The 26,896-nt window shown below is 36.7% G+C and overlaps 2 protein-coding genes across 7 annotated transcripts in view; both read right to left on the reverse strand.

Moving 5' to 3' along the window:
* LOC122645941 (short-chain dehydrogenase TIC 32, chloroplastic-like) overlaps positions 1-17,337 on the reverse strand; it is a 34,284-nt gene extending 16,947 nt beyond the window's left edge. For 2 of the 6 annotated variants that reach the window (XM_043839365.1, XM_043839360.1), the window contains exons 1-6: positions 17,156-17,336; positions 11,670-11,901; positions 11,396-11,475; positions 11,090-11,243; positions 10,805-10,883; positions 9,465-9,549 (exon numbers count right to left, since the gene is read on the reverse strand). In XM_043839365.1, coding sequence (XP_043695300.1) covers positions 9,465-9,549; positions 10,805-10,883; positions 11,090-11,243; positions 11,396-11,475; positions 11,670-11,901; positions 17,156-17,261 — 736 coding nt within the window. In that variant the 5' untranslated portion in view covers positions 17,262-17,336. Of the gene's footprint in view, positions 1-169; positions 217-1,075; positions 1,161-2,536; positions 2,616-3,135; positions 3,290-3,436; positions 3,517-3,727; positions 3,960-5,276; positions 5,451-8,473; positions 8,835-9,015; positions 9,063-9,464; positions 9,550-10,804; positions 10,884-11,089; positions 11,244-11,395; positions 11,476-11,669; positions 11,902-17,155 lie in introns of those variants that run through there. The other 4 variants (XM_043839359.1, XM_043839363.1, XM_043839361.1 and 1 more) reach the window with 4 other exon arrangements.
* Positions 17,338-24,315: 6,978 nt separating this feature from the next.
* Positions 24,316-26,827, reverse strand: LOC122645940 (pentatricopeptide repeat-containing protein At2g01740). The gene is made up of 2 exons (XM_043839358.1): positions 24,895-26,827; positions 24,316-24,805 (listed from the first exon to the last, which is right to left on the reverse strand). Exon 1 carries the CDS (start codon positions 26,695-26,697, stop codon positions 25,036-25,038), a length of 1,662 nt encoding a protein of 553 aa, XP_043695293.1. The 5' UTR covers positions 26,698-26,827; the 3' UTR covers positions 24,316-24,805; positions 24,895-25,035.
* Between the last annotated feature and the right edge of the window lie 69 nt (positions 26,828-26,896).

A 26,896-nucleotide genomic window follows, 5' to 3' on the forward strand; every position in this document is an offset into this window, starting at 1 on the left:
ATTGAATTAATTTAGCAATAAATGAAGGTAGAAGTTCAAACTATGATATAATAAAAAAAAACACAAACAGAATTTTTTAGTAAGTATATTCAGGCCGAATGAACGTATTCATTCATTGTTGAACCGTAAGGATATTACTACATGGGCTCAACCAAAATACAAAAAGTACCTGCTGTACATTTTTAAGCAAATATTTGGCAAGTGAACGAACAATTCCTGCATAAAAAAATACAAAAGATCACGAAATCATATACCAGACTATTAACCATGCAATGTACAAAAAAAATGATTAGGAAACATCAGTGTAGTAACACCAACTTAGTTTTATATGGCCTCGTAGGAGGAGGATCTTTCCCTTAGATAGAGAGTGGATTTGGATGGACATGACCTTCATCGGTGGATCCAGTACTGACATTGTGAGTAAGCTTGCCTTTGGTGCCGCCATCTACCATATCTGATTGGAGCGCAATCTCAAATGATGGACTCCTAACTCCAGATCTCTCCAGCAAATTTTGGCCATTATTGCTTTCGACATTAGAAGCAAACTTTCAGCGGCCTCCTCTCGGTGCATCGACTCCCCGCAGAATAGGCTAATTGTAGATTCCTGGGGTTTCCCCGTTTCATTGTACTCTTTCCAAGCCTCTTCTAGATGAGGTTGGGTTTTTCTTGTATTTTAACTTTCTTCCCCCCCCCCCCCCCCCGCCTTCTCTTTGGGGAGCCCATGTTTGTTCTCTTTGGTTATGTATTTTTTATTTACAACAAAAAAAAGGTTTATATGACATAATGCACATAGATAACCCAAATCAAGTACAAAATTCTGGTTATTTCATGAACAACAAAACAAAGAAATTTCAGTATGATACTATATTTCTCTAAAATAAAGGATGGAACTACCCACACGATTGGCAAAGAAAATAAAATTGTATAATTTGCCATCATAAATTATACTTTGTATGATGAGATATTGCACGCATAATGATTCAAAGTGATCCAGTGGTTTTTTCTTTCATAGGAAAGATTAAAATAAATATGGATGTGAAATAGATTGACCATTTACCAGTTAAAAAGCTGTTTCCATTTAAAAAGCTGTTATCGCGTATAATATTTGTCGCGACAGCTCCTGGATGAAGTGAATTCACAGTTATGTCAACCCCCTCTTCCTGTTAAATAAAGTAAAGAAACCATGAAAACCAAACTGTGTTTTGCCTTGGAAAAATTTCATTGCTGCAATAACTGCATAACTACTATGAAATAGTGGGGGTAATATATTAGCACAACTGAAGAGTAAACAGTTGGATTACCTACATCCTCAAAATAACATAATAGAAGAGACATTCGGCACGTAGTGAGAAAATTCAACAGCTAAAATAGATATAACAGAATGAACTCTTGTGTACATGCTAGGATGATACAAGCCTCAAAATAGGTTGCTGGACTCGGATCGAGAGAGTGATAGAAATAGGCTCCAATAATCTTGAACTCGGATTCAGGATTTTCCAGAACCACGCAAGATTTGTAAAATAGCAAACTCTCTAGATACAACTCGTAATGAGTTGATTCTAAACCCAAAAGAAAGAAGACTTGTGGGGCTAAAACTGTCGTGAAGAAAGTTTTCTCTGACTCTGATTATAGATTGGTGAAAATAAGCTGGGAACACAGACCTTCTGCAACTCCGAATTCTGAAATTGAAAACATCAAAGTATTTTTTTTTTGTGGGTTTTTGTAAAGGAATAAATATGGGACTGAAACACCTCTCTTCTAGGATGTGTAGCAATACCAAGAGTGTTGTTGCAACTCTTCTAGGATGCAAGTAACACAATGGAAAGCACCAATTCTTCAAGGTTTCAAAGAATGGACTCTTCTAGGTTCAAAAGGGAGAACCCATCATGGTTCTAATATATGCTCAAAACAATTTTTATTAATCAAATTCTAGCCTCTATTACAAATAAGATAAGTAGGCCTTTTATAGGCAAAGAAAAAGAAATCCTAAAAGTTCCTAAAATGTCTCAACCAAGATATTTTATGATTTACCACCTGTTTACATTTAATATCCTACAACATTTTACAAACAACACGATCGGTATCTAAGATACAGGTGTTGGGCATATTGGCACATATTTGAGAAAAGATAATTTAATCATGGTGAATCCTGAAACAAGGAAAAGTTCCTAAACAAACTACTTATGCAAACTCCATCAATCACCCCCACAATATTGAGCCCGAATCAGCTCCCCATATGTGAAGTCTTCGCATACGGTTTCATGAGGAGACGTGTTCTTTTGCCTCCACAAATGCCCCTCTATGCTCTCATTAAGAGTGTTTAGAGGAGCATTTGTGGAAGAAAAAGGACATGTGTCATCATGAAACTGTGCGTGAAGAGTTATTACACTCCATGTACGGAGGAGCTAATCCAGAATCCCACATATTCCTAGTGAATGTAATCAATTAAGTATGTCTACAAAAAGGGGGGGGGGGGGGGAAGTTCCTTAAATTTAATATTTCAGAAATAATTGTGATCCATAAATTGATAGGATACCTTTAGATGCCTATTAAGTTCATTAGCATGCAATATGTTTGCAAGCTTTGATTGGCCATATGCGCGCCAAGTTCCAAACCTGAAAATTAGCAAGTTCAAGGATAAATTACAATGGCTTCAACAATTGCAATTCATAGACCAGACTTATGCCAATACCATCATATTATTTAAAGGGACTGTCTAAATGACAACTCTATAGGTGTATTTAGAAGTTGACACCACCTTTTAATCGCCCCTTGTCTTATTCCCAAAAGTTCTAAAGTTAGGGGTATAAAAGGGTTTTCAAAATAATTTGAAAGTAACATATCATCATATGTCAATATCAAAAGTTGTCATTGTTTTGCACAATTTTCGAGCACATGTGTAAATCACAATATTGGGGGGGGGGGGAATGTGTTATACTAAAAGGGTAAAAAAGTAAGGTTAAAAATTATTTGAGCCCTTAAGGGGTGTCAATAAGAAAATCCCTTGTTTAAAAAAAATATATATATATAATTGCAAGAATATAGGCAGAAAATAATGATGGGATCCTAATATGCTCCTTTGATTCTCCAAAACATAGAATATTGCCACTGTGAATGTTGTTAGCGAAGTGATACCCTGATTTATCATTGATTCCATCAAAACGAATTCCTTCGGGATATGGATTCCGGTGACCATATGATGAAACACAAACAATTCTTCCCTCTTTCTTACTTTCATGTGCTGTACTTTTCATTGTCTCCAACAAAAGATTTGTCAAAAGAAAATGGCCTGCAAAACCACAAGTCCTCCTGATATTAGTTCCAACTCTATCAAATGGGCTACAAATTGCAACCAACAATTCAAAAGTTACAATGTAAACTCGTGTGTACAAAAAATTATTCAATGATAAATGCCTGAAATATCTGTCCAACATACCTATGTGGTTTGTTGCAAAATGTAGTTCTATGTTGTCTTGTGACAGTGTGAACGGACTAACAATAACTCCTGCATTATTACTTAATACCAAGAAGACAAAAATCACTATCCTTTTCTTACTAAAAATTTTTTTTAAAAAAAAAACCCTATGAAGACAGTAGAGGTCCATAAAAAGAGACAATAAGAAGTGCATATCACAGTAATCCGCCACCCAAAAAGCACATATAACTAAGAGGAGAAACAAGAGTCACAAGTTAGCAATGCCATCTCTCCTACTCCCCCATCTCTTACATAAGAATGTTGAGAGGAAGACCCGATGAATGGAAATCTGATGCAAATTTCCTCACAGATGCCATTGAACTGAGATCCAATTCCATAACATCCACTTTAGTAGAAGGCACTTCCTTCATGATCGCTTCTTTAACATTCCTTCCACCAGCCATGTTCCTCACCCCCATAACAACATGAATTCCACGCAATGCAAGAACACGTGCTGTCTCAGCCCCAATACCACTCGATGCTCCTGTAAGTACAACAGACATAAGCATCTAACAGTAAAAAAGAATAGGTATCAAATGCACCTACCAAAACATGAAATGTCAATGGTAAACATCAAACCAGGGATGGCGCATCCATAAACACATTATTAACTAAAAAATATAGACAATGAAGAAAGTAAATGCCATTGTTAAACCCAGCTCCAACTAACATTGTGCTCCCAATGGCATGGTTTTATTCTTCGTCGCATAAAAGTTATAGTCCCTGACTGCTTATAACATTTAATTCCATTAGGTTGCTTAGTAGCTACTTAATTCTCTTAGAATTTGTTGAAGTGGTTGAAGTTTACTCAAAACATTATTGAGTTTTTTAATATCAGGATGTAACAACCCCCCCCCCCCCCTCAGTTAATATAATTGAATAGAAGTTTATTTGTGAAAGTGTGTTGGCTGTGAACTCTTCTCCTCTCTTCTCTTTTTTTCACATTACTGTAAATAATCCCAAAACAGTCAGTATCTCCTCTTCTCCTTCTCTCTCTTTCTCTCCACTGCATATTTGTACAGCACAGGACTGTTCTCTTCTCCCTGCCACAGGCTTGAAGAAGGTATTCTCTGTTATCAGAATTCTCTAAACAGGTCAGTCAATATTGTGTTAAGAGTCAATATCAGAATCTGCTTGAACATAATAATATGTGTTTCGGGTTCTAATCTCTTTTCTGAAACTGATCTTCAGTTCCATCTCCCCCACTATACTTCAGATCTGTTTCTGAACATATTATCTTGCAACTCTATCTCTGGTTTCATTCCTTCTCCCTTTCCCAGATCTGACATTAATATCAATCAAGTGTTTTGTTCTCAAACCAAAATTCTTTCCCTGTTAATTTCCTGCTCTGATTACTTAGCTGAAACTACTTGATCATTATTAAGCTCTTTTATTAGCCATCACATACATCAGTTCACTCATGGGTCTGTTTGCATCTGAGATCTATGTACTTTTGGATATCAGAACAGCATAAAATTGGGTAACTGGGTGGTTACTAGCAAAGTGGGAAAAAGTTCAACTAAGACAAGAGGCAGCTGTTCTCAACATGCCAAGTACAAAACAAACCCATCTAAAACAGTAATAATCATTGCCGAAGACAAAGTAAGAACTGGGGAAGACAAATTTTTTGACCCCCAAAAGAAAAAAGCCATGAACTCACAGTATTTGTAAACCCATAAAAAAAATTTGAATTAAAGTCCAAATTAAAAGATTGAAAAAATAAGAAACAGAACAAGAACTGGATAATCCAAACAAAATTATTTTTTTGGGTCAATAATCCCAAAAAAAAAAAATTTATTACCAGTAACAATGGCAGTGAGACCAGTTCCATCTATTCCTTGGGTGACTTCCTCTGCTGTTGAACTAGGTGAGAACCCAGAGGGCCCTTTGCTGCCAAGCCACATCGTTTCTTCGCTGCAAAGCGTAATTCAGACTATCAAAGAAGGCAATAGTTCCTGGACCCTTCACCAGTTGCAACATTGCCATTTATTACTCTTAAGTCAAACCATAAGAGTTCACCCATAAAAAAATTCAAACCAAGAATTTGTTTAAGAATTTGGATCCTCCCAGTGCCGCTGGTTTGCAGGGCACCCCAAATCCTTTTGTTCAAGGGGTCGCCTCTCTCTCTCTCTCTCTCTCTCTCCCTCTCTCTGCAAACGTTCGTTACACTCTACACTCTACACTCTACACTTCAATGGTGCACTACTCGAAATTTTCTAATGGTATGAAATTACCCGCCCCACCCCATGCATAAATCTCATCCTATTGATGCTTTATAGCGTGTTCCCATTGATCACCACATGCAGAAATCTCACCCTATTGATGCTATATAACATGTTCCCATTGATCTACGCATTGGCGTAAGGACCATATTCTTGGACAAAAAACTCTTTTTCATAGATATTTAGAATCTTTTACTCAAATTTTTAGCAAATTATTTATGTTAAGTTCCACTACCCTCCAGTAGGAAATCTCGCTAGAGAGAGAGACTCACCGATCCCAATTCGGAATGGAATCAATTGACATTGATCCCCATTTTCATCTATCTTACTCATTGCAGCTTGAATTGGAATTGGAACAGCACTTCCTTAACTGATTCCTTTGTAGTTGCAGTTGAGTTGGACCGATTCCTGATTCCAGAGCCGATCCCAATTTCACCCTTTTATTGCTAAGAACCGGTTGGATCGGATTGATTCAAAGTAATTCAGATTAGAATCGACAATGATCAATTCGATCCCCAATTCTGTTTTTTTAAAACCCTAGGTGTGAGACAGATTCCTTCAGTAGAGGTTTCACATTTTATTTTAGGAGAAAAAGTATCAGCATAGTTCCCACAACTCATTATGTGAGAGGGGGTGAGAAAAATAAATCCCCATGAAGCTTCCCTTTTTCTAATTTTGTAAATTTCAACTTCTCAAAAAAAAATATAGATATTTCGCTAATTTTTTAGATTTCATTACGAAATTCAAAAATTGTCGTCATTTTCCTTGTTGTCTTAACAACCTTCATGGTAAATGCCCTTCTTTTTTGGAGGGTGTTTAATCAAGTATTTATTTTTTGTCTCTTCGCATTACTCTAATATCATCTAATCTACTTTCTTAACAATCCTTATACATCAAAAGAGAAGTATTTCACTAATTTTTTAAGATTTCATTCAGAATTTCAAACATTAGTATGGTATATATACCAGCATTTTCCTTGTTGCCCTTTCAATCTCCATGGTATAGGCTTGCAGGCATTTTTCTGTTAAGGGTGTTTAATCAAGTGATTTATATAACAAATCCCCTAGGATTTTTCTAGTCCTCTTGCATTTCTCTGTTATCATCTTTTCTCTTAGCAATCCTTGTATACCAAAAGGCTCAAAGTTTAATGTTTACATTGGCAATTGATGCTTTACTTCTATTGTAGTGTCAACACACCTTAATGTTAAATGTCATCATCCTTATACCTATCTCATATGAGCCTAGCCAAATCTAATACTGGTATACAAATTGGGCCCCATTAAGCACATAATACTTTGAAGTTTCAAGCATTTTAAAAGAAGAAGAAGAAGAAGACTTGACAAAGAGGAAGGTTTTGTGGTTAATGGCTCATTTTCACTCGACTTAGAGAGGTACATGAAAATTGCAATATATGGAGAAGACTGATAGAGAGGAAGTAGATCTCCACATATGAAAAGAAAACTTACTTAGAACCATCAAATTAGAGCATTCTAGGGGCATTGTCAATTGTTGAATCAGCCTTGTTACAATCTCTACCGTGACAAAGCATCATTTAAAGTTAATATACTCCAAACCATGCGGGGAAAATATTTTTTTGTTTAAGGATAATCTTTGTGTAATCATACATGGTAACAATGAGCTACCACCACAAAGCCATGGTCGTACCCAGTGCACAAGGCTCTCGCGTTTAGCAGGGTCTAGGGAAGGTCAAATGTACACAGCCTTACTCCTATTTCTAGAGAGACTGTTTCTTGGACTTGAATCCATGACCAAGCATTCAACAAGTGAGCACTTGACCAACGTGCCAAGCACGACCTACTATCACCACAAAGCCATGGTACAAGAATATATGGTTTAAGTTGGGTATTTAAATTTGATTATCAACATGTTAGGTTATGTTTGCCGTGACTTTGAAAGATTTTCAAGGTCAGTGCATCTTATCAATGTATTGAGCAAAATCGGCCCTTTTTAAAACACTCTAATTCTTATCAAATTCCGATTAAGCTCCAAAATTAAATGAAATGATGCAGACACTCTGAATGTTTTAGGACTTATCCCATTTCTCACATTTTGTTTGGGGGATAAATTTGAGCAAGAAAAAAAATTGCATAACTAATTTGAAATCCATAGTTTGATTGCAAGTAAAAGAAAGGGAAGGGAAGTGAAATTGGTTTTAAAAGATAAAAGGAGTTTTTGTAATCAATGCTTAATATGATTGTTTAACTTACTTAAATTCATACTTCTTTTAAAACAAATGAAACAATTAATATGGCTTTGAAGGTCAAAAGCCAAATCCACATATCAAAGTTCACTCTTATTCATAGATTCATAAGCCACTTAAACTAACTCAGCAACTTCTATTCTTTGGGGTATAACCCTTTTGTTTTAATTTTGCCTCTTTGTTACCCCAGGAAATATAGACAACAAAAGAAGCTGTTTGAATTTGAAGTCATACCCTAAAGAATAGAAGCCAACAAAGACAATATGAATTCATGGAACAATAGTCCTATGTTAAGGACCTCCAAGTGCTTAGGGGTCCAAATTGTCCCTAAAGTCTGCAAACTTTGCTCATTGGTCCCTTTGCCATGCTTTTTAAGTTGTGAGTCTTGCCATAAATGGTTCCGTTCCAATTTAATTAGCTTGATAATTGGTTTTCTATAAAAAATTAGAGGGAAAAAGGGGGAAGTTTTAGCCGGAAATTCATCCAGTTTAACCTATGCAACCTGCTAGTCTGAAAAAAAGTTTTCTGAACTCTAGTTCGGCCTGCACATATGTCACAACATAAAGATCTGCATCATCTGCTTATGATAACAAGTTTTATTAATGATCCATTACATATACTTTCATAGCTCTAGGTTCAGGAATCTATAGAATAATCCTGTACAAAATAAACATGATTTTTCTGGATCATATATCACAAAATATTATCTTCCAAATCCAATTAAAAGTGGAGCAATGTCTATATGATAAGAGGTATATCAACCAATCAAACTCATGCTGAATTCCCACAGCTTCTTTGCCAACTCCGTGTCCTTAGCAAGTGAAGTGGGATTGGCTATATTACTATCTGAAAAGTACTCACCACCTACCCCCTTTACTTGTGGATGCAAAGCCACATAGCAAGTAGTTGCCGCACCCTGCAACCATATCCATTGAATTGATTTAGCAATAAATGAAGGTAGAAGTCCATAATGGATATAATAACAAAAATAAACAGAATTTTTGACAAAGTATATTTAGGCCAAATGAATGTATTCACTCATTGTAGACTTATAAGGGGTTTTACCACATGGGGCAAAACCAAAATACAAAACTTACTTGTGGAATACTTTTTACAAAAAATTTGCCAACTGAAACAAAAAGTCCTGCATAAAGAATACAGAAGATTGACAAATTATATACCAGACTTTTAACCATGTAATTTGCAAAATAAATAAATAGTTAACTGACAAGGAAACATCCATGTGGTAACATCAACGCAAGTTTTATATGGCATAATGCACATAGATAACCCAAATTAAGTATACAATTCCACTTGTTTCATGTAGAACAAGAAAATTTTCCAGTATGACTTATTTTTCTAAAATGAAGGATGGAACCACCAACATAAATAGGCAGAAAAAAATTATATAATTTGCCATTATAAATCATACCATGATGTATGATAAGATGTTGCCACATGAATGAACTAAAGCAGTCCAGTGGCTTTTTTTTCTTTCTTAGGATAGATTAAAATAAACATGGATATAAATAGACTAATCATTTACCATTTAAAACGCTATGATGGCGAAGAAGATTGGTCGCGATAACTCCTGGATGAAGCGAATTCGCAGTTATGTCAACCCTCTCTTCCTATTCAAATAAAGTGAAGAAACCATGAAAACAAAACCATGTTTTACCTAGCAATTTTGCATTACTACCATGAAAAATGGAGGTAATATATTACCACACCTAATAAGCAGGTGCAAAAACGTAGTAACTGAGGGAAGTTCCCAAAAACTAGTACCCGAAAAAAATGATAGAAGTTCCCAAAGCGGTTGGATAACCTACATCCTCAAAATAATGAAATGGAAGAGCAATTCTACATGCAATGAGAACATTCGAAAGTCATAATTGATATAACAGAATGACTTCTTGCACACGATAGGGGACTAATTGGATTTTTCAAGCTTTGAATTTCATAGCTCGACTTAACTGTACGATCAACCCATGACTTTGACTTTCCCCTTTTGTATATTTAATAATCAAACAATTTTAAAAATTGTTAATATTTAAACCCTTCCTAAAAAAATTATTTTGCCATAGGGAAAACCATATCTTTTATGAAACTTACCACGTTTAAACTTGACTGTGAACATCTCCACAAAATTTAAGCACCAAGTTGCCATATGGCAGATCCCCACCTACTTGTATGTATTAGTTACAGATACATATTAGGATCATGTGCTAGTCTTGTTGGTCTCTTTAATGGCCCATCTAAAGTTGCGTATTGTTTTTCTTGTCATTAGATATATGGCAACATATAAGGGCCCAGTATATTCTAATAGACCGTATAGCCCCAAAACCAAGAATCGCTTTAAACAAACATATTTAGTGTTAGCAATTCAAAAGCATCCACTCTACTTTGCCACATATTTGAGCAAACATTTTTTCTTCAAGGGATAGGCTTGGGGTGGGGGTGTAGAGGGATAAGAAGGCTCCACAACTTATGGTGAAAAGCCCTTTACTTGTAGGGGCAGAGAAACAAAAGCGAGATTAGTGTCTAAGATACAAAACTGTTAATTTTGGCACATATTTGAGAAAAGATATATTAATCATAATAAAATCCTCAAAGAAGGAAAAGTTCCTAAAAAATGTTGTTCACAAACACTTAAAACTTGAAGTACCAGCTCAGCAGGTAAAGTTTTGGGCTTTTGCAGCCAAGATTTCAGCCTGAGTCCTGCCTTACCCTCCCCTCTCTTATTAACCCCCCTCCCCTCTCAAAAAAAAAAATTCCAAGTGAATGTAATCAAGTTTGTATGTCTAAAAAGAGAGGGGGAAAGGGGAGGGAAACTACTTTGCATTTAATATTTCAGAAATAATTTTGATCCATGAATTGATTGGATACCTTTAGCCGCCTATTAAGTTCATTAGCATGCAATATGTTCGCAAGCTTTGATTGACCATAGGCAGTCCAGCTTCCATACCTGAAAAATTAGCAAGTCCAAGGATAAATTAAAATGGCTTCAACAATTCCAATTCATAGACCATTGTCAAGAAAACACCTCATATTATTTAAAAGAAAATATGACAAGAATATAGGCATGAGTCAATGTTGGGATCCTAATATGCTCTTTTGATTCTCCAACAGATAGAATATTGTCACTGTGAATGATTGTCAGCAAAACGATACCCTGATTCATCATTGATTTTATCAAAACGAATTCCTTCAGGATATGGCCTCCGGTGAGCCTCTGATGAAACACAAACAATTCTTCCCTCAGTCTTACTTTCATGTGCTGTCTTCTTCATTGCCTCCAACAAAAGATTTGTCAAAAGAAAATGGCCTGCAAAACCATAAGATCTCCTGATATTAGTTCCAACTCTATCAAAGGGCTACAAATTGCAAATAAAAATTCAAAAGCTACAATGTAAACTCATGTATACAAAGAACTATCAACTATCTCATGTTAAAGCTTGGAAGATCTATACCACATACCTACGTGGTTTGTCGCAAACTGCATTTCTATGTTGTTTTGTGAGAGCATGAAAGGAGCAGCCATAATACCTGCATTATTACTTAATAACAAAAAAAAAAAAAAAAATCACTATCCTCTTCTTACTAAGCCCAAAAAAAAGAGGTCCATAAACAGAGACAATAAAAAGTGCATATCACAGTAATCCACAATCCGAAAAGCACAGATAACTAAAAGGACGAGAGACAGGAGTCACAAAGTTAGCAATGCAATCTCTCCTACTGCTCCATCTCTTACATAAGAATGTTCAGAGGAAGACCCGAGGAATGGAAATCTGATGCAAATTTCCTCACTGATGCCATTGAACTGAGATCTAATTCCATCACATCCACTTTAGCAGTAGGCACTTCCTTCATGATTGCTTCTTTGACATTCCTTCCAGCAGCCACGTCCCTCACTCCCATAACAACATGAACTCCACGCAATGCAAGAACACGTGCTGTGTCAGTCCCAATACCACTTGATGCTCCTGTAAGTACCATAGACATAAGCATCTAACAGCAAAAAATAATAGGTACCAAATGCACCTAACAAGTTATGAAATGTCAATGGTCACATCAAACCAGGGATACCCTCCGTAAAGCATTTATTAATTCTTTTCAAAAAAGTCAAAGAAGCAAGTGAACACTCTTTGTTAAGCCCATCTCCAACTATCATTGTGCTCCCAATGGCGTGGTTTTATTCTTTGTCGCATAAAAATTATACTCCCTGACTGACTTTTGGATAAAATATTGAGAGCATAATTTATTAATTTGCTTTTTTTGTTGGAAATCACATGTAATCATTATGTAGTATAAGTCTATAAGTCCATACTGAGTTGGCAGACCATAGTAGCCAAGACTAAGCGCACATATAGTTGTTGGATCTGACTCCTAGACATACTCCCACCCCCAGCACCACCTATGTACCATGAATTAGTTTGGCAGATGATCTTAGGTAAACAGTGAAGACAAAAATGAAGAAGAAAGAGTGACATATGAAGTCTAAAAAAAACAGCTAATAAAGGACCACAGGAAGTGCTCTTCATGAAATTTGAAAACTCCTAAGTTGGATGTCATCCAAGTAGCCAAAATAAAATCTGCTCCCCAAAGCAGTCTAAACAACCTACAGCTACAAGATTCTGCAAACAGATGAATTCAACTCTCATAACAAAAGTTAACCCCAAGGGGTAGCTCAGTTGGCAAGGACCAACACCTCACAATCAAGAAGTCATGACTTATGAGTTCAACTCTCCTTGGGGCCTACCTATCCAAAAAAACGAAAGAGGTTCTGCAAAACAGTATGAATGTGATGTAGGACGATCCCAGAGAAGCAACGCTTTGGGTGAATGGACAAAATTGAAATTATTGCTACCTGTAGGGGCAGGTCTCCCACCAAATAGTCACAACCTTTGTACGAACATTAATAATAAATATAGTTATCCAAATTCAGTAAAAACTTCTTTGAAAATAGATATTAAATAAATATCACATGCACTAATACATGGTAAATTCTCACATATCACAAGACCAAGAGCACATACAAATGCACTTATACACATTTTCCTGTAAGAGATGTTCAATATGATAAAACATGTAAACCGGTCTTCTGACGCACTTAAAATCATTTATATAATATGAGGATACAGATAATACACACATGTGGTCTCAACTGACCTTTCATACCTTGATGAATACGTCAGCAATCGTTGATTTGTGTTTACTAGCCAAAGTATAATCTCTCCTTGCAAGACCTTTCTACAGATAAGGTAATTGTTAACATGTGATATATGATACTATACTTGTCATACCCTGTGGTATATTGGTTTTATTGGTCCTTACTGTTTCTTTAGTGTCTACTGCAAGGACTTGAGGGTATTCTTGTCCTTGCGGCTTGTAATCTGTTTTTACCCTAATATAACGGGTTGAGAGGACTGCCGCTACGCATATTCTGCTGTTCTCACTTGTGGAAGTCTCTTCTTCCTCTCTTCTTCTACAGTGCTTGTTCAAGTTTCCTAATTCTGATATTGTTACATGGTATCAGAGCTGGGGCAATCAATACTTAATAATCAATTTCTAATTTTGAAAGTCCATCTCAGCTTTTCGATTCATCTTTGCAGAAACCAATGCTGCTTTATTTCCTTTAAACCCTAGTTGAATGGGCATGGATAACTAGGGTTTCATATGATGTTATTGTTTATGATGAGTATACACTGCCAGTGAGGGGTTTACTATCTCTACCATGATCTCTGTTGTCTGCATGAGTGAAGTTTCCTGCTGTTTTCTCGGCGCATGAGTCTTGAGCTCTCGTGGGTTGTTGATCTACTATGTTTCTGCTACTCTATACTAGTGGAGATGCTATCTATGGTTGAAGATATCATATACAAGTAAGATCTGTTAATTTATTTGACCATCAGATTGGTATTCTGGATTTTCTTTACAAACCCTAATCTGAAAAGGGGTTTATCAAGAACTCACTGTTCTGTTATTGGATTATTGTGAAACTTTGGGATAATATTCTCACTATACTAAGAGAGATTTGATTCTAATGTGAGGGCAATCAGAGACCTCCTGCTCCATGTGACTTAAAAGGAGCAGTTGTTTTAGCAAAGAAGAGTTTCTCTGCCCTGCGGTTGGATTTTTCAGGTTGCATACTGCTGATCTCTTGTATATTGCATGATGAATAATCTCAAACCTACTGTTGAGTGTTGACAGCTTCCAGATTACATCTATCAAACTCAATGGAGTGTTTAATTACTTGTTATGGGCTCAAGCAGCCAAGGTCTATATCAATGCTAAAGGAAAGATGAAGTATCTCAAATCCGAATCACCTTTCCTCTGATTCCAAAGACTATGAGGAGTGGATACGTGAGAATGACACTCTCCTTATATGGTTGTGGAACAGTATGGAACTAACCATTGCAGCGAATGTTATGTTCCACACCACTGCCAAAGGAGTTTGGGATAACTTGAAGGAAAGCTTCTCCCAGGAAAAGAACATGACTCACATTTATGATCTTTATGACAGCTTTTAACATCAAGCATGGGGACAAATCTTTGAATGAGTAATACAGAGCCTTTAAGGAAAAGTAGGAGGAGCTCAATGTTCATCAACCTCTTACGACTGAGACCTGGAACAGTTGAAGACTTGAGCTGACTTTGAAGACTTAGTGAGCTGAGTTTCAAGTTGCAAAGTTCTTGGCATGGTTAAATTATGATTTTCATCCATTTAAGATCCAGCTGCTGTGCCCTCACTGAATGAGACCTTCTCCTGTCTTCAATGCATTGTTTCTCCCTCCAGGGCTGACATATCATCCTCTTCTAAGGAAAGTTCTGCTTTTGTTGCTAGCCGTGGCCGTGGTTCTAGTTTTCCTAGGAGAGGTCATGGCCGTGGTGCAGGTGGTCATGGTGGACAGTAGATTGATCGGTCTTCCAGACAGTGTAAATTCTGTGGCAAGCCTAATCATACAGTTGAGACGTGTTGGGCTAAACATCGTATACCAGAGTGGGCTTCGCAATTAGCTAATACAACAATGTCAGATGTAATACTGGAAAGGTGACCTTTACGACACCAATCTTGCCACTATGTCTCAAGATGACTATGATCAGATTCTTAAACGTCTCCAACTCTTAAGTAATCAACTGCTACCTCCTCACCCACAGCTACTCTGGCACACATTCTTACTACCACATCTCCTACCACTCATGGTACCATTTCTCCTACCTCACCCATGACTTTGTCGTCTATTCTTCATGTACCGCTATTACATTTTAAGTCTCTCATTCGTTTGTCACTTTCTGTTGTGGTTCTCGCTCCAAATTAAGATGTTTGTGAAGCCCATTATCATGCTTTGAAGTGGTGCTGAAGTTAAAAGCAAGTTTGACAAAGTTTGAAATTGTAGCTGCTGGAGAAGTAACATAAAATAAGAACAAAGCAAATGCACTGGGTTGTAATATTGATGGATATATCTACATGAGACTTGGAATCAGTCACAATAAAAAAACACAGTGTGAATGTATTTTAGGGCCCTGTTCAAGAATGGTGGAACAAAGATTAGCATCACTGAAAGCTTCTTACTTTTCGAACATCATTTGAGAGTGTACTAGCCAGCATGCCTGTATGTTACCTAGCACCATATAAGATAACACAATCTCCTGCTGATTGGATGGACAGATTACAATGAAACTTCTTATGAGTTATGACATTGTAGCATCTGGTAGACCAAGAAAGGGTTTGCAAACAAAAGCGGAGGCTCAGAGTACCTCAAGTTATAGAAGTTGAAACCGCATGATACAGGAAATGGCTTTGAAATTTCATTTTGAGGTGGAAAGTTTATGGAGGTAAGTTGTAGCAATCAAGCGTAGTGTGTCATTGTGAGTGATAAGAAAATAAGATACCATAGGGTGGTTGTATAGGAATCTCAAATCGGTATCAGTTTTTGGAGAAAGGAATTTGGTTTGTGCTAGGAACTCATTAAGGTACAGATGATGCAAGGAAACCCTATGGAACTACAATTCACAGGTATATTCCAAATATCAGCAAATAATGAGAGGCAGCTGTCGTGAATTTGTATAGGTCCAAGAAGGTAGAAGGATATGAATCCCATATGAGTAGGAACCTAACGGATCAGAAAAATAGAGTGAGGCATTACTGGAAAAAGTTAGAAAAACTTTAGGTGACAGTGGTTCCTGGTATATAAATATGGAATAGAAGAACAATCAGTATGTTATCTATATGATCTCTCTGTAAATTGATTCAGCATAGGGGTGCCATTTCTTCTAGGACGAGGGATATGGAATTTGTTAGTTCCCTCAATTTCTCTCCTCACAAATATAGATGCCAGTATAAGACACTCTTTCAGGTTTTATCCGACCATGGCCATACCTAACTGCACCAAAAAGGCAAAGCCAAATACATGTTTATTTAAATTTTTAATTTGAGCATTAATTGATTTTCATTTTTCAAACCCATGACAAGTAGAGAAAAGTTTGTGAGATATATGATGAGGTAAGAGTAGAATCATGCAGAACCAGCCCTGTTGCCATTACCAACAGACATGATTGTATGAACCTTATTTGTCCTTATTCGTCTTCACACATAATTCTTGGATAAGAAGTCAGTCATGCATAGAGAAACTGATCTAGTAATTAAGACACACTCATCACATATCGTTTACAACTACTCAGAACTCAGGATTTAGAAAATAAAAATTAGGCAAAATTTATAAATCATTTCCTTCCAGTAACACTCTTATCATATTTTAGTATATAATATAAGGGCATAAAGAACTACATCATGTTGCTGTCCAAAATTCAAATAAACTGAAGGTCCACCATTAAACAAAAGGCCATCATAAAATTTACAATCAGTCAGCAGACAACAAATACAGAATTCAGCCATACCTATTAACAATTTCCGATTATATTAAACCCACACAAGGAAAAAATAAATCAAAATCACTCAAATTTAAAGGAAATTAAATGAAAAAAAAAAAAAAAAAAAAAGAGTCCTGCCTTCCATCACACAAGAGGCAGTTGTTCTCCGCATGCTAAGCACAAAACATACCATAATAACCTCTATCTGAAAATCGCCAACAAACCCATCTAAAACAATTATAATCATTGCCAGAAACAAATTAAGAACCGGGGGGAGACAAAATTTTCACCGAAAAAATGAATAAATAAAACGTTGAACCCTACTGAATTAGAATTCAAAATAGAATGGAAATCCAAAAAAAATATTACCAGTAACAATGGCAGTGAGACCAGTTCCATCTATTCCTTGGGTGACTTCCTCTGCTGTTGAACTAGATGAGAACCCAGAGGGTCCTGTTTTGCTAAAGGGCCACATCGTTTATTCGCTGCAGAGGAAATTTCAGAGTAGCAAAGAAGACAATAGTTCCTTCACAAATTCCACCACTTCCATTATGTAATGAACATCATTGTTATTTATTACAGGAAGTCAACTCAGGAGAGAGAGACACGAATTTCTGAAGACTTTTTTTTCTAGAAACTAACTGGATTTCATATCAACTGGTGGCATGTGGGATCCACTATATGATGTTCACAAATCAATGAATCACACTTGGTACCCACCACGAATGACATTTGTTTTAAGAGTCGAACCTAGCAGCACGGCAAGTGCAGTGACACGCAGGAAAAAAAAATCCTCTCAGTGCCCTAATCTTGTGGTGCACTCTAGCGCAGGCCCGAGAGCTTGACACGTGAAAGTTGCGACATCTCACAAGGCCAAGCTCAAGAAGAACGGAAAAAAAAATGTTTTGCATTGAGCTAGCACTGTTGGATGAAGCTTCTTCCACATGTCGAGCTCTCAAGCCCGCACTGCAGTGCACCGCATATGCCCACACTACCTTCTCTCTCTCTTTTTGGAAATTTTAGGCAGTGTTTACTGTTTGGTATACATTCTAAGAATGCATTCTAGGTTGATTTTGCATTCTCGGATGATAAAAATTAGTTGTTTTATGGTCAGAAAATGCGAAATCGACCGAGAATGTATTCTAAGAATGCATATCAAACACAACCTTAGTTAATCTCCTTATGATTTTCTAATATGACTTTTTCTCTTGCCAATCTATACAAGTCAAAAGAGAAATATTTCACTATTTCTTCCAGATCTTACTCCAAATTTGGTAGTAGCATTTTCCTTGCTTTTCCCTTTGGCAATTTCCATGATACAAGATAATCTCCTTATGGTTTTCTAATATCGCTTTCTCTCATGCCAATCGTTACAAGTCAAAAGAGAAATATTTTATTATTTCTTACAGATCTTACTCCAAATTTCAAACTTTACCATGTATATTACCATTTTCCTTGCTTTTCCCTTGGCAACCTCCATGGTACAAGCCCTTCTCTTTGGAGAGGTGTTTAATCAAGTAGTCTATGTAACAATTACCTAGAATTGTGTTTTTAGGCGCTCCCCTTCTCTCTTAGCAATCTTTAAACCATGAAAAAAAAAATTTCTATATAGTACCAATCAATATGCCAATTGATAGATTTTCAAGGTCAATGTATTGAGCAAAATCAGCCTAGTAATGAATAACATTAGGAAATAGCAGAATCACCTACAATGTATGGGTCTTAATGGCACGAGAAATAAGAAGCAAAACAAACATACACAAGGATACGGGGATTTACATGGTTCGGCTTTTAGCCTATGTTCACGGGTGAAGACAACGAGATGATTCCACTAAGAACAATTTGAGAATACGAAAACACTCTCTAACACTAACTCGAAGATCCAAACACATCCTTGAACTCTTTCCATCTCTAAAACAGAAATATTACAAGAGCTCTCTATATATTCTATACCCGAGGTAAGTGAGGGATGCACCTTCACTCTCTCGTCCTCTTCTTAAATTGGATTTATTGCGATGTAGACAATGAGACTTCATCACTCTTCAATTCTTACAGCCGACACTAAAGAGAGATGAGAGTCTAACGAGACTTGTCTCCAACCATTTATTCAAAGCAATAAATGCGGCTTTATTTTAAGCCACAAATTTTTTTTTTTTTTTTTTTTTTTGATGAAACCAAAGGAAAAAATACACTAGAACACATGGATGTCCATACAAGCATTGCGTGCCAAGTTTTTAACTACAGCTGCACTAAAGTTGCATGTGTTAAGACGAAAATATACATTCTGGGTTAGATCTGAAATCCGTAGCATCTTAGGAACTAAGTGCCTTGGCCATTGGCATTTGGTTGGAAATGGAAGAGATTCAGTGATCCACTGATTATCACACCAAATTTTCTTAATCTGCAACCCAATACAGGCAGCATGGTTGAGACCCTTAAGGATCGCCAAAACATAAGTATCTACATCCTCTGTACATAGCAGCTTTCCTGCATCAAAAAACTTAAACTTGCCATCAACCAAAAAGAGGTAGGCCCACCCAGCCCCAGTTAGTCCAGGTGAACAGGATCCTGCACAGATCAAGATAGGAAAATCATAACTAGGCAAGGCCAAAAATGGGGAGTGGAAATGGATGACTATATCAAGGGCACAACCAGTGTGAGGGTAATTAGATTTAAAAACCCTTAAATTTAAGTCAACCAGCCATTGTGAAACAACCTGTACAACCCTTAAAGGATTAGGTTGTATGGACTCAACTATTAACTTATTTCTACAAGACACTATTTTTGACAAGCCTTTCGAAGAACACTATGATTCTAATCAGATTCTGTTTGAGCTCTAGGCACACAATGAAATGATGTGGGCATTCTAATTGTTTTTGGAGAATCTAATTTAATAAATTTGTTTAGGGAATGTGTTTGACCAAGAAAAAAGTTCCAGAACTAATTTGAAATCCTTACATTTGAGCATTTGAAACCCAGTGGATTGGATTTCTCCAAAATCCTGACTTGACTCTTTTTAAAACAATTGAAACAATTGAGGGCCTCAAATCTAAATCCACAAATCAAACCTCCTCCTTTCTGTTCATAGATCCATATGCGGCCTAAATTAATAGATCCATATGCGGCCTAAATTAAATCATCAATCTTCTATTCTTTGGGATATAACTTAAAGCAATGAATCTGCATTCCCAGATTATGGCAAGTTACCAGCAGCAGGCCATCACTTACTATTGGATCCAAGATTCTTTAGTATGACCTTGTACAATCTCTGCACAAATAAGTTTGAAAAAAAAAAATCAAAAAAGACAACCCAAAACCTGATTTTAATTTTTATTGAACAACAATCTCGTTTTTCTTTTGTTTGGATTAAATAATGAACAATCTCATTAGAGGACTAGACCTAGCTCTCCCATCACTGACAAGCTCATCCACCAGAGTTGTTAGATTCAGACAGCCAATCTGAAGAAATGCTCATAGAAATGGACTAGACCAAGCACTACCAATCAGCTGTAACTTGTAAGACCCACATGAGTCTCCTCATCCAATTATAAGTGGACCAATGAGCATCAATTGATCAACCTCATGCTGAACTCCCATAGCTTCTTTGCCAATTCTGCATCCTTAGCCTGCGAGCTGGGTTTGGCAAGGTTACTGTCTGCAAAGTATTCACAGCCTAACCCCTTGATTTGTGCATGCTGTGCCACATAGCAAGTGGTTGCCGCACCCTGCCCTTTAAAAGAAACAACCAATGGAGGTTTAAATTCTAACTGTGAGAGACAATTTTAAAAAAAAAAAAAAAAAACAGAAGTGCCCGCTGACTTGACCGATGTAAGTGGAAATCAGCTACATGATTTCGGTAAAGTACCTGACTACCTGGTGAACTTTTTTAAAGTATATACTTCCCAAGCAATGCCTGCATGAAATCAATAGATAAATCAGAACATTAGCATAAAACTCTTAACTGGGTAATATACATATCGGTAAAACAGGTTACAGATAAAAAAATATATATATAAGCTGGCATTAGACACAGTTCTCTGTGACAAAACCACATAGAAGTACAGAACACCAGAGAGCTTCATGAATGAGGAAATTTTCCAGAATGATGATACATTCTAAAACATATAAAAGTAACCAAAAAAATACAGATTCGAAAGCTGAACTTCTAAACTAAACATTGCATAATGTAAAGTCATGCAGAGGACTGAATTAAACAAGCTACTTTTTTCTGCACACCAACAATATATAGAGGAAACTCAATATAAACAAATAGGAAAATGAAAATGTCAAACGATTTGGCGTTAATGAAGCTGTGATATCGAAAAAGATTGCCATAATAGCTACTGAATGAACTAAATTTGCAGTTATATCAACCCCCTCTTCAGGTTCAAACAAAGCAAAGGGCATGAAAATCAGGCCAGATGTTGCTAGCAAGAGAGGATGACTACAATGAAAGACAGGGAGTAAGTACATCAAGGAGAATAGATGAAGTGATAATGAAGAACTGAAGACGTAATAACAAATGGATGCCACAACACTTGAAATACCTATATCCTATAGGAAAATATAGAACCTCTCTATATCCTATGAAAACATTTAAAATTCAAACTACTTTAAGGGCAAACCGTAAACTAATGTTATGCTATGCAATCATAGTCCTCACATTATATGCTTCCTACTATTAACAAGCACCATGCAATACTGTATGGATTCTGTACATAGACACTCTCTTCATGTTCTTTCATGGTAACTGTGCATATTTCAATTTTTAATGGTCATCATTCATCAATTACTTGTCCTTAGGTAGCATATCTTAGTATCTTACATTTAGAAATCTGTAGCTTCTGATTCTCAAGATACAAAAAAAAAAACTTGAAGATTTCAGTAAATGGACAGCACCAAATCAGAAACACCAAATTTTCAGAATAATTATTCTAGTAGGAGCCCAGAAGGAGCAAGGCATCCATTGTCTACACATTTTGACAACATTGGGACAGTTCTTTGATCAACCTACCCATGCCAGGCTTCAGAAGATTGGATAATTTGTGCAAGAGATGGAACTCAACGAAAGCTGCTTGGTATCTAAAGTATCAAACCAATTATTGGTTTCACCCCTTTTTTGTGGCCTGGGGAGTGCCTACTCCAATCAGTTATTAAGATGTATGAAATTTAAAATACTCTGTGAAAGAAATATTTTAGAAAATTCCTTGTTCAACAATTTAATGGATGAAATTTCTTGGTTTTCCCAAAAATATGCCAGACCAACTGATTGCTTTTGTATGTCAAACAAATATTTCATTTTATTATAAAAGGCAATCTTGGCTTTGGGCCTATGGGAATTATTAGAATTGTCTAGGAAATATAAGGTTCCAGTCACAGTTTACCAAAGTTTGACTTGTCTTTAACTGAAATTCCGTAATTACAGAAAGCCTGGTATATTTTGCATCAGCTCCTGTTGAAACTAACTTAGTCAGCTGACTTCTAAATCATTTTCTAGAAACTCAATCCACTTGCCGAAGCAATTGACTCGACTGATTCCAATCTATCCAGGTCGAGCTAGGGGAAAATGGAAGCATCTTGGCCAGGTCAGTCAACCTTTTAAAGGGCAGGGGTAATTTTATCGGTAGATTAGCCTATGCAAATCTTGATACAGATAAGCAGATATGCCAAATCTGACCCAGATACTTATTGATTACCACCCTAATGCGAAATAGGATAGTTAATATTTCTAACAATTAATAAATTACATGCTACCCATTATAGAGGATTAGACTGAAGGAAACCCTTCAAGATTTTTCGAGCATTCATTTGGAACTTACTTTGTACAGTTCTTTTTTTTTTTTGCTCAAGAAATTCAATCTTTAACCTTTATAGTGATCAATAAAGTGTTGGGATCTAAACATGCTTATTTGAACAACATAACCAATGTCAAAGAATCCTCAACAGCACCATAAGGACTTCATATCACCTTAACTTAAGTCTGACATTTTGATTTGGAGCATGAACAACATCAAAGCTCCAAGGAATGTCAGCATTCACAAAAGGGGGAAAATAAAGAATTTCGTTCTGGTATTTGATATACAAAACCAAAAACTGACAAGGCAACTATTCATAATTTTCAACCAAAAAAATCTCATAATTCTATAATATAGGTAACTGAACTAGATGTCCTATGTAATGATTATCTATAATAAGTTAATTAAAAGTTCTAAGATGTCCCAATGTTACTCGCATAAGCCTCACCTAAACGGCCTAAAATTGAAGGCAGTAACTCAGAAAGGCTCCATCTGACTGGAAGTTAAAACTGAAGGTAAAACATTTTAAGTATAAACTTCCAATAGCAAAACAGAAAATAATAACATTGTAGATGGGGCCATAGGCTGTCTACATTGTAGCTTTTCAAATTTGTAGAAGATGATTCCCTTCCTTGCCAATTTTTTGCCTTTTGGGGCACCAAAGTGTGAATGAAGATGCTGTCTGGTATCCCAAAACATATGGGTAAAGTATTTCCTTTTGACATATTTTTCTTTAAAATTATTGGGATCTTTATTATTTGTATTTTTTGGATAATAATCATTATTTGTAACTTGTATCAGTTAAAGGACCTGGTTATCCTACACAAGCATCAAGGAAAGAATCTCCTTAATGGCCTCTAGATCTTCCATATGGCAGGTCAGATCCGGCTGAAATTTTGTATGCAGGTAGAACCCAAGGCCCCCAGCACACATGCCAAATTTTTAGATCAGTCCAAGTTTGCCAAGTGGCAAAATAAGGAATTGAAAAATCTAGGACTACCAAGAGGATACATGGGACTACAATGGGGGGGGGTGTACACGGGATTACAATGGGGGATGCATGGAAATACACGGGAGGGTATGGCATTTGCTGGGAGTGTAAATGGTTGAATTTGAGGCTGAAATTTGACACATGGTCTTTCAGACCATTCCCTAGATATCCAACACAGTCAGATTTGCCACTTCCACGTGGCAAAACTAGGTGTGTGTGTGTGTGTGTTAAGGAGATTGTTTTTAAAACATCCATGTGGGAAAACTTTACACTAAAATAATAGCATTAAGAAATTTACTTGGTCCTGTTTTCTAGTATAGAAGCCCTTAGTTGATCCAAGAAGATAAAGTGTCAGACAAAAATATGCCACTACAGCATATAGGTTCCATTTGACAGGATTAGTTGCTAAGATACATTCGGAATCTAACTGAGAAGAGAAACTCAGTCAATACATCTCCAGAAAAATACCCTGAAATTGGACCTTCTGATTAATTGTAGGTTTTACTTTATAAGATAAAAAGGAAAATTAATATTCCATGCTACTTGCCAAATTATTGTCACACAGCACAATCACTTCTGAATTATATCATGAAAGATTGTAAAACTGATATGCTCTGAGACAGATTGCTCAAAAGCAAAATGGTGTCTCTCCTAAATTTGCTAAAAATGTTCCTGTTTTATTCTAACATCCTAGAAAATTATACTTCAAAAGACAATAGTTTGAGCAGGAGGGGGCAAAACAGGGTTAACTGATAATCCTATGAGAATATCAATGACCATAATTGTGAACATTCTAGGACTACTAAAATTTAACTTTATACTTTCCTACTAAAGTGTACAAATGCTTTTTCTGGAAGGACATTTCATGAAAGACTACCCTGCCTAAAACAAAATTACAAAGAAATACATAAGTGAAGGCACATAAATAGACCAATGTATATGAAATTTCTCATGATTAAGGAACAAAAAGAGTTTTGAATACCACAATCTCCAAATTCCAATTAATTCTCTAATCTCATGTCAATATTTAGCTTTATGTTTTAAGAATTTGTGAGATCCTCCAGCTAAAATAGCATCTGCCATCACCATAGAAACGACATATATAATAGGTGAACTTTAAGGAGAGAGAGAGAGAGAGAGAGTCTTGAGGCTCACCTCATCCTTGTGCAAAATAATATGTACATGGAGGAAGGTATTGGACCCACTACTTGAAACTAAAGGTCCCACCCATATCTGCAGCAAAAACTATTACATAATTAAGGATTATGGAACTGCTAAAAAATAAAGTGCTAGAAACATTAAGCATTAGCTTGTAACATCACCTTGGAATGAACATCTCTAATATTCAACACAGACTCAACCTCTTCTTAAACGAAGAAAGTAGTCCATCAGATACAATCTAAAAATGCCCTAGGTCGGAATGCACTAGTTACTTCCACATTTCCAATTTTGCAGGTGAGAAACTACACATCTCCATTTATTGCACCTCTTACAAGTAATCCTCTCCTTCTCATTTCGTCACGTAAATTATCAACTGCAGTTGTGTTGCTTTGTTCGAGGTAACCTCTGATCAGAACATCATAGACTGCAGAGTCAGGATTGATGCCTCTTTTCAACATATCATCAAACATCTGTTTTGCCTCAATCATGAGCCCTTTATTAGCCAAGCCCCAAATAATGGAACTAAAAGTGAACAGATCTGGGTCAGTGCCCCCACGAACCATGGCGTTCTTCACCCTAAATGCCTCTACCAAATTCCCTTGCTTGCAGAGCTCAGAAATCCAAGAAGTGTAAGTATATTTATCTGGAAGGAAACCTGCCTCCTGCATCTCCCTAAACAACATCTCAGCTTCATGTAAATTACCTTCCTTGCACAATCCATCAATGAGCACAGTGTATGCAATTTCGTTTGCCTTTGATTTGCAGAAATAGCCTCTCGCCTCTTGCAAAAGCCCATTCTTGCAGAGCCCATCCATCAATGTTGAGATAGTTACCACATCAGCCTCAAACCCTCTAGCCAACATTTCCCTGTACACATCCAAAGCTGCTTTCATGTTCTTAGTTTTGAAATGGGCATCTATAAGAGTGGTAAAAATCTTCTTGTCTGGTTTCAGTCCCCTCCTCTCTATCTCTTCCATGGTCTTCTTTGCACTATCCAGATGACCTTTACTGCATAAGCCCCAAATAACTGCCCCATACGCCGCTATATCGAGTCTGATCCCTTGGTTATGCATGCAGGTCAGATAATTCATGGCTGAATCCATATTCCCTGTCTTAAAGTGGCCATCTATCATTGAAGTGTAAACCACTGGATTGGGTTCAACCCCATCCTCCAACATTTTCTTGAACAAATAGTCAGCTCTTTCACACATATCTTGCTTACAAAGACAATCAATTAAGGCAGTGTAAGTAACAACATTAGGAGAGAGTGCAGACTTCAACATTTTACCATACAACTTAAAAGCAACTGCCAGATTACCAGCCTTGCAATATCCATCAATTAAACAAGTAAAAGTCACTAAATTGGGAGGCATTCCGGCACTCATCATATCTCTAAACACCGCATACCCCATATTCAAATTCCCCATTTTACAGAACATATCAATAATTGTACTATAGGTAACCACATTTGGCAAGTAAAATTTCCACATCAAACCAAGATACACCAAAGCTTCTCTTTTCATTCCATGCTTACAGAACCCATTAATCAAAATATTAAACGTAATTAGATCAGGCTTACATTCGCCACCACGAATCCGATTCATAAGCAAAGAAGCTCCAAGCAAATTCCCAACCCGACAATACCCATCCATCAAAGAGTTATAACTGACAATATCAGGCCTACAACGGATTCTAAACATCCATTTCAAGAAATCTTCAGCCGATTGCAGATTACCTAACTTACAGAAAACCCCAATAACGGAATTGCAGGAAGAGAGGTGAGGACGGTACCCTCTAGAGACCAAATCTAACAAGATCTTCAGCGAGAGATCACCGCAGGTGGAGGCGATAAGCTGGTGGAGTAACTTGTTGCAGGTCCATGAATCTGGAAATTTGTTGCTTCTTCGTAGTTGAGCAAAGAATTCCAGGGCTTTCCTGGTTACGGCCATTAATCCAGAACCCATGCATCTTCTCTGTCCAGGATTTCAACTGAGATAGTACTTTCGGAAAAACTAATGATCGAAAGAAAATGTGAAGAGTGAAAAGAATCGAATATTAGATGAACTCATAGGAAATATTGAACATTAGCACGAAAGAGAAGTAAAGTGGAGAAGTGAAGAACGGTCTAGCCACTCCTCGCCTGGCGCCAAATTACAAAAAACG

The sequence above is a fragment of the Telopea speciosissima genome, chromosome 11 (genome assembly GCF_018873765.1).
Source record: "Telopea speciosissima isolate NSW1024214 ecotype Mountain lineage chromosome 11, Tspe_v1, whole genome shotgun sequence".
Taxonomy (NCBI): domain Eukaryota; kingdom Viridiplantae; phylum Streptophyta; class Magnoliopsida; order Proteales; family Proteaceae; genus Telopea; species Telopea speciosissima.

Excerpts from the sequence above, each read along its gene's own strand:
- LOC122645940 (XM_043839358.1), bottom strand. The coding sequence starts at position 26,697 with ATGGGTTCTGGATTAATGGCCGTAACCAGGAAAGCCCTGGAATTCTTT.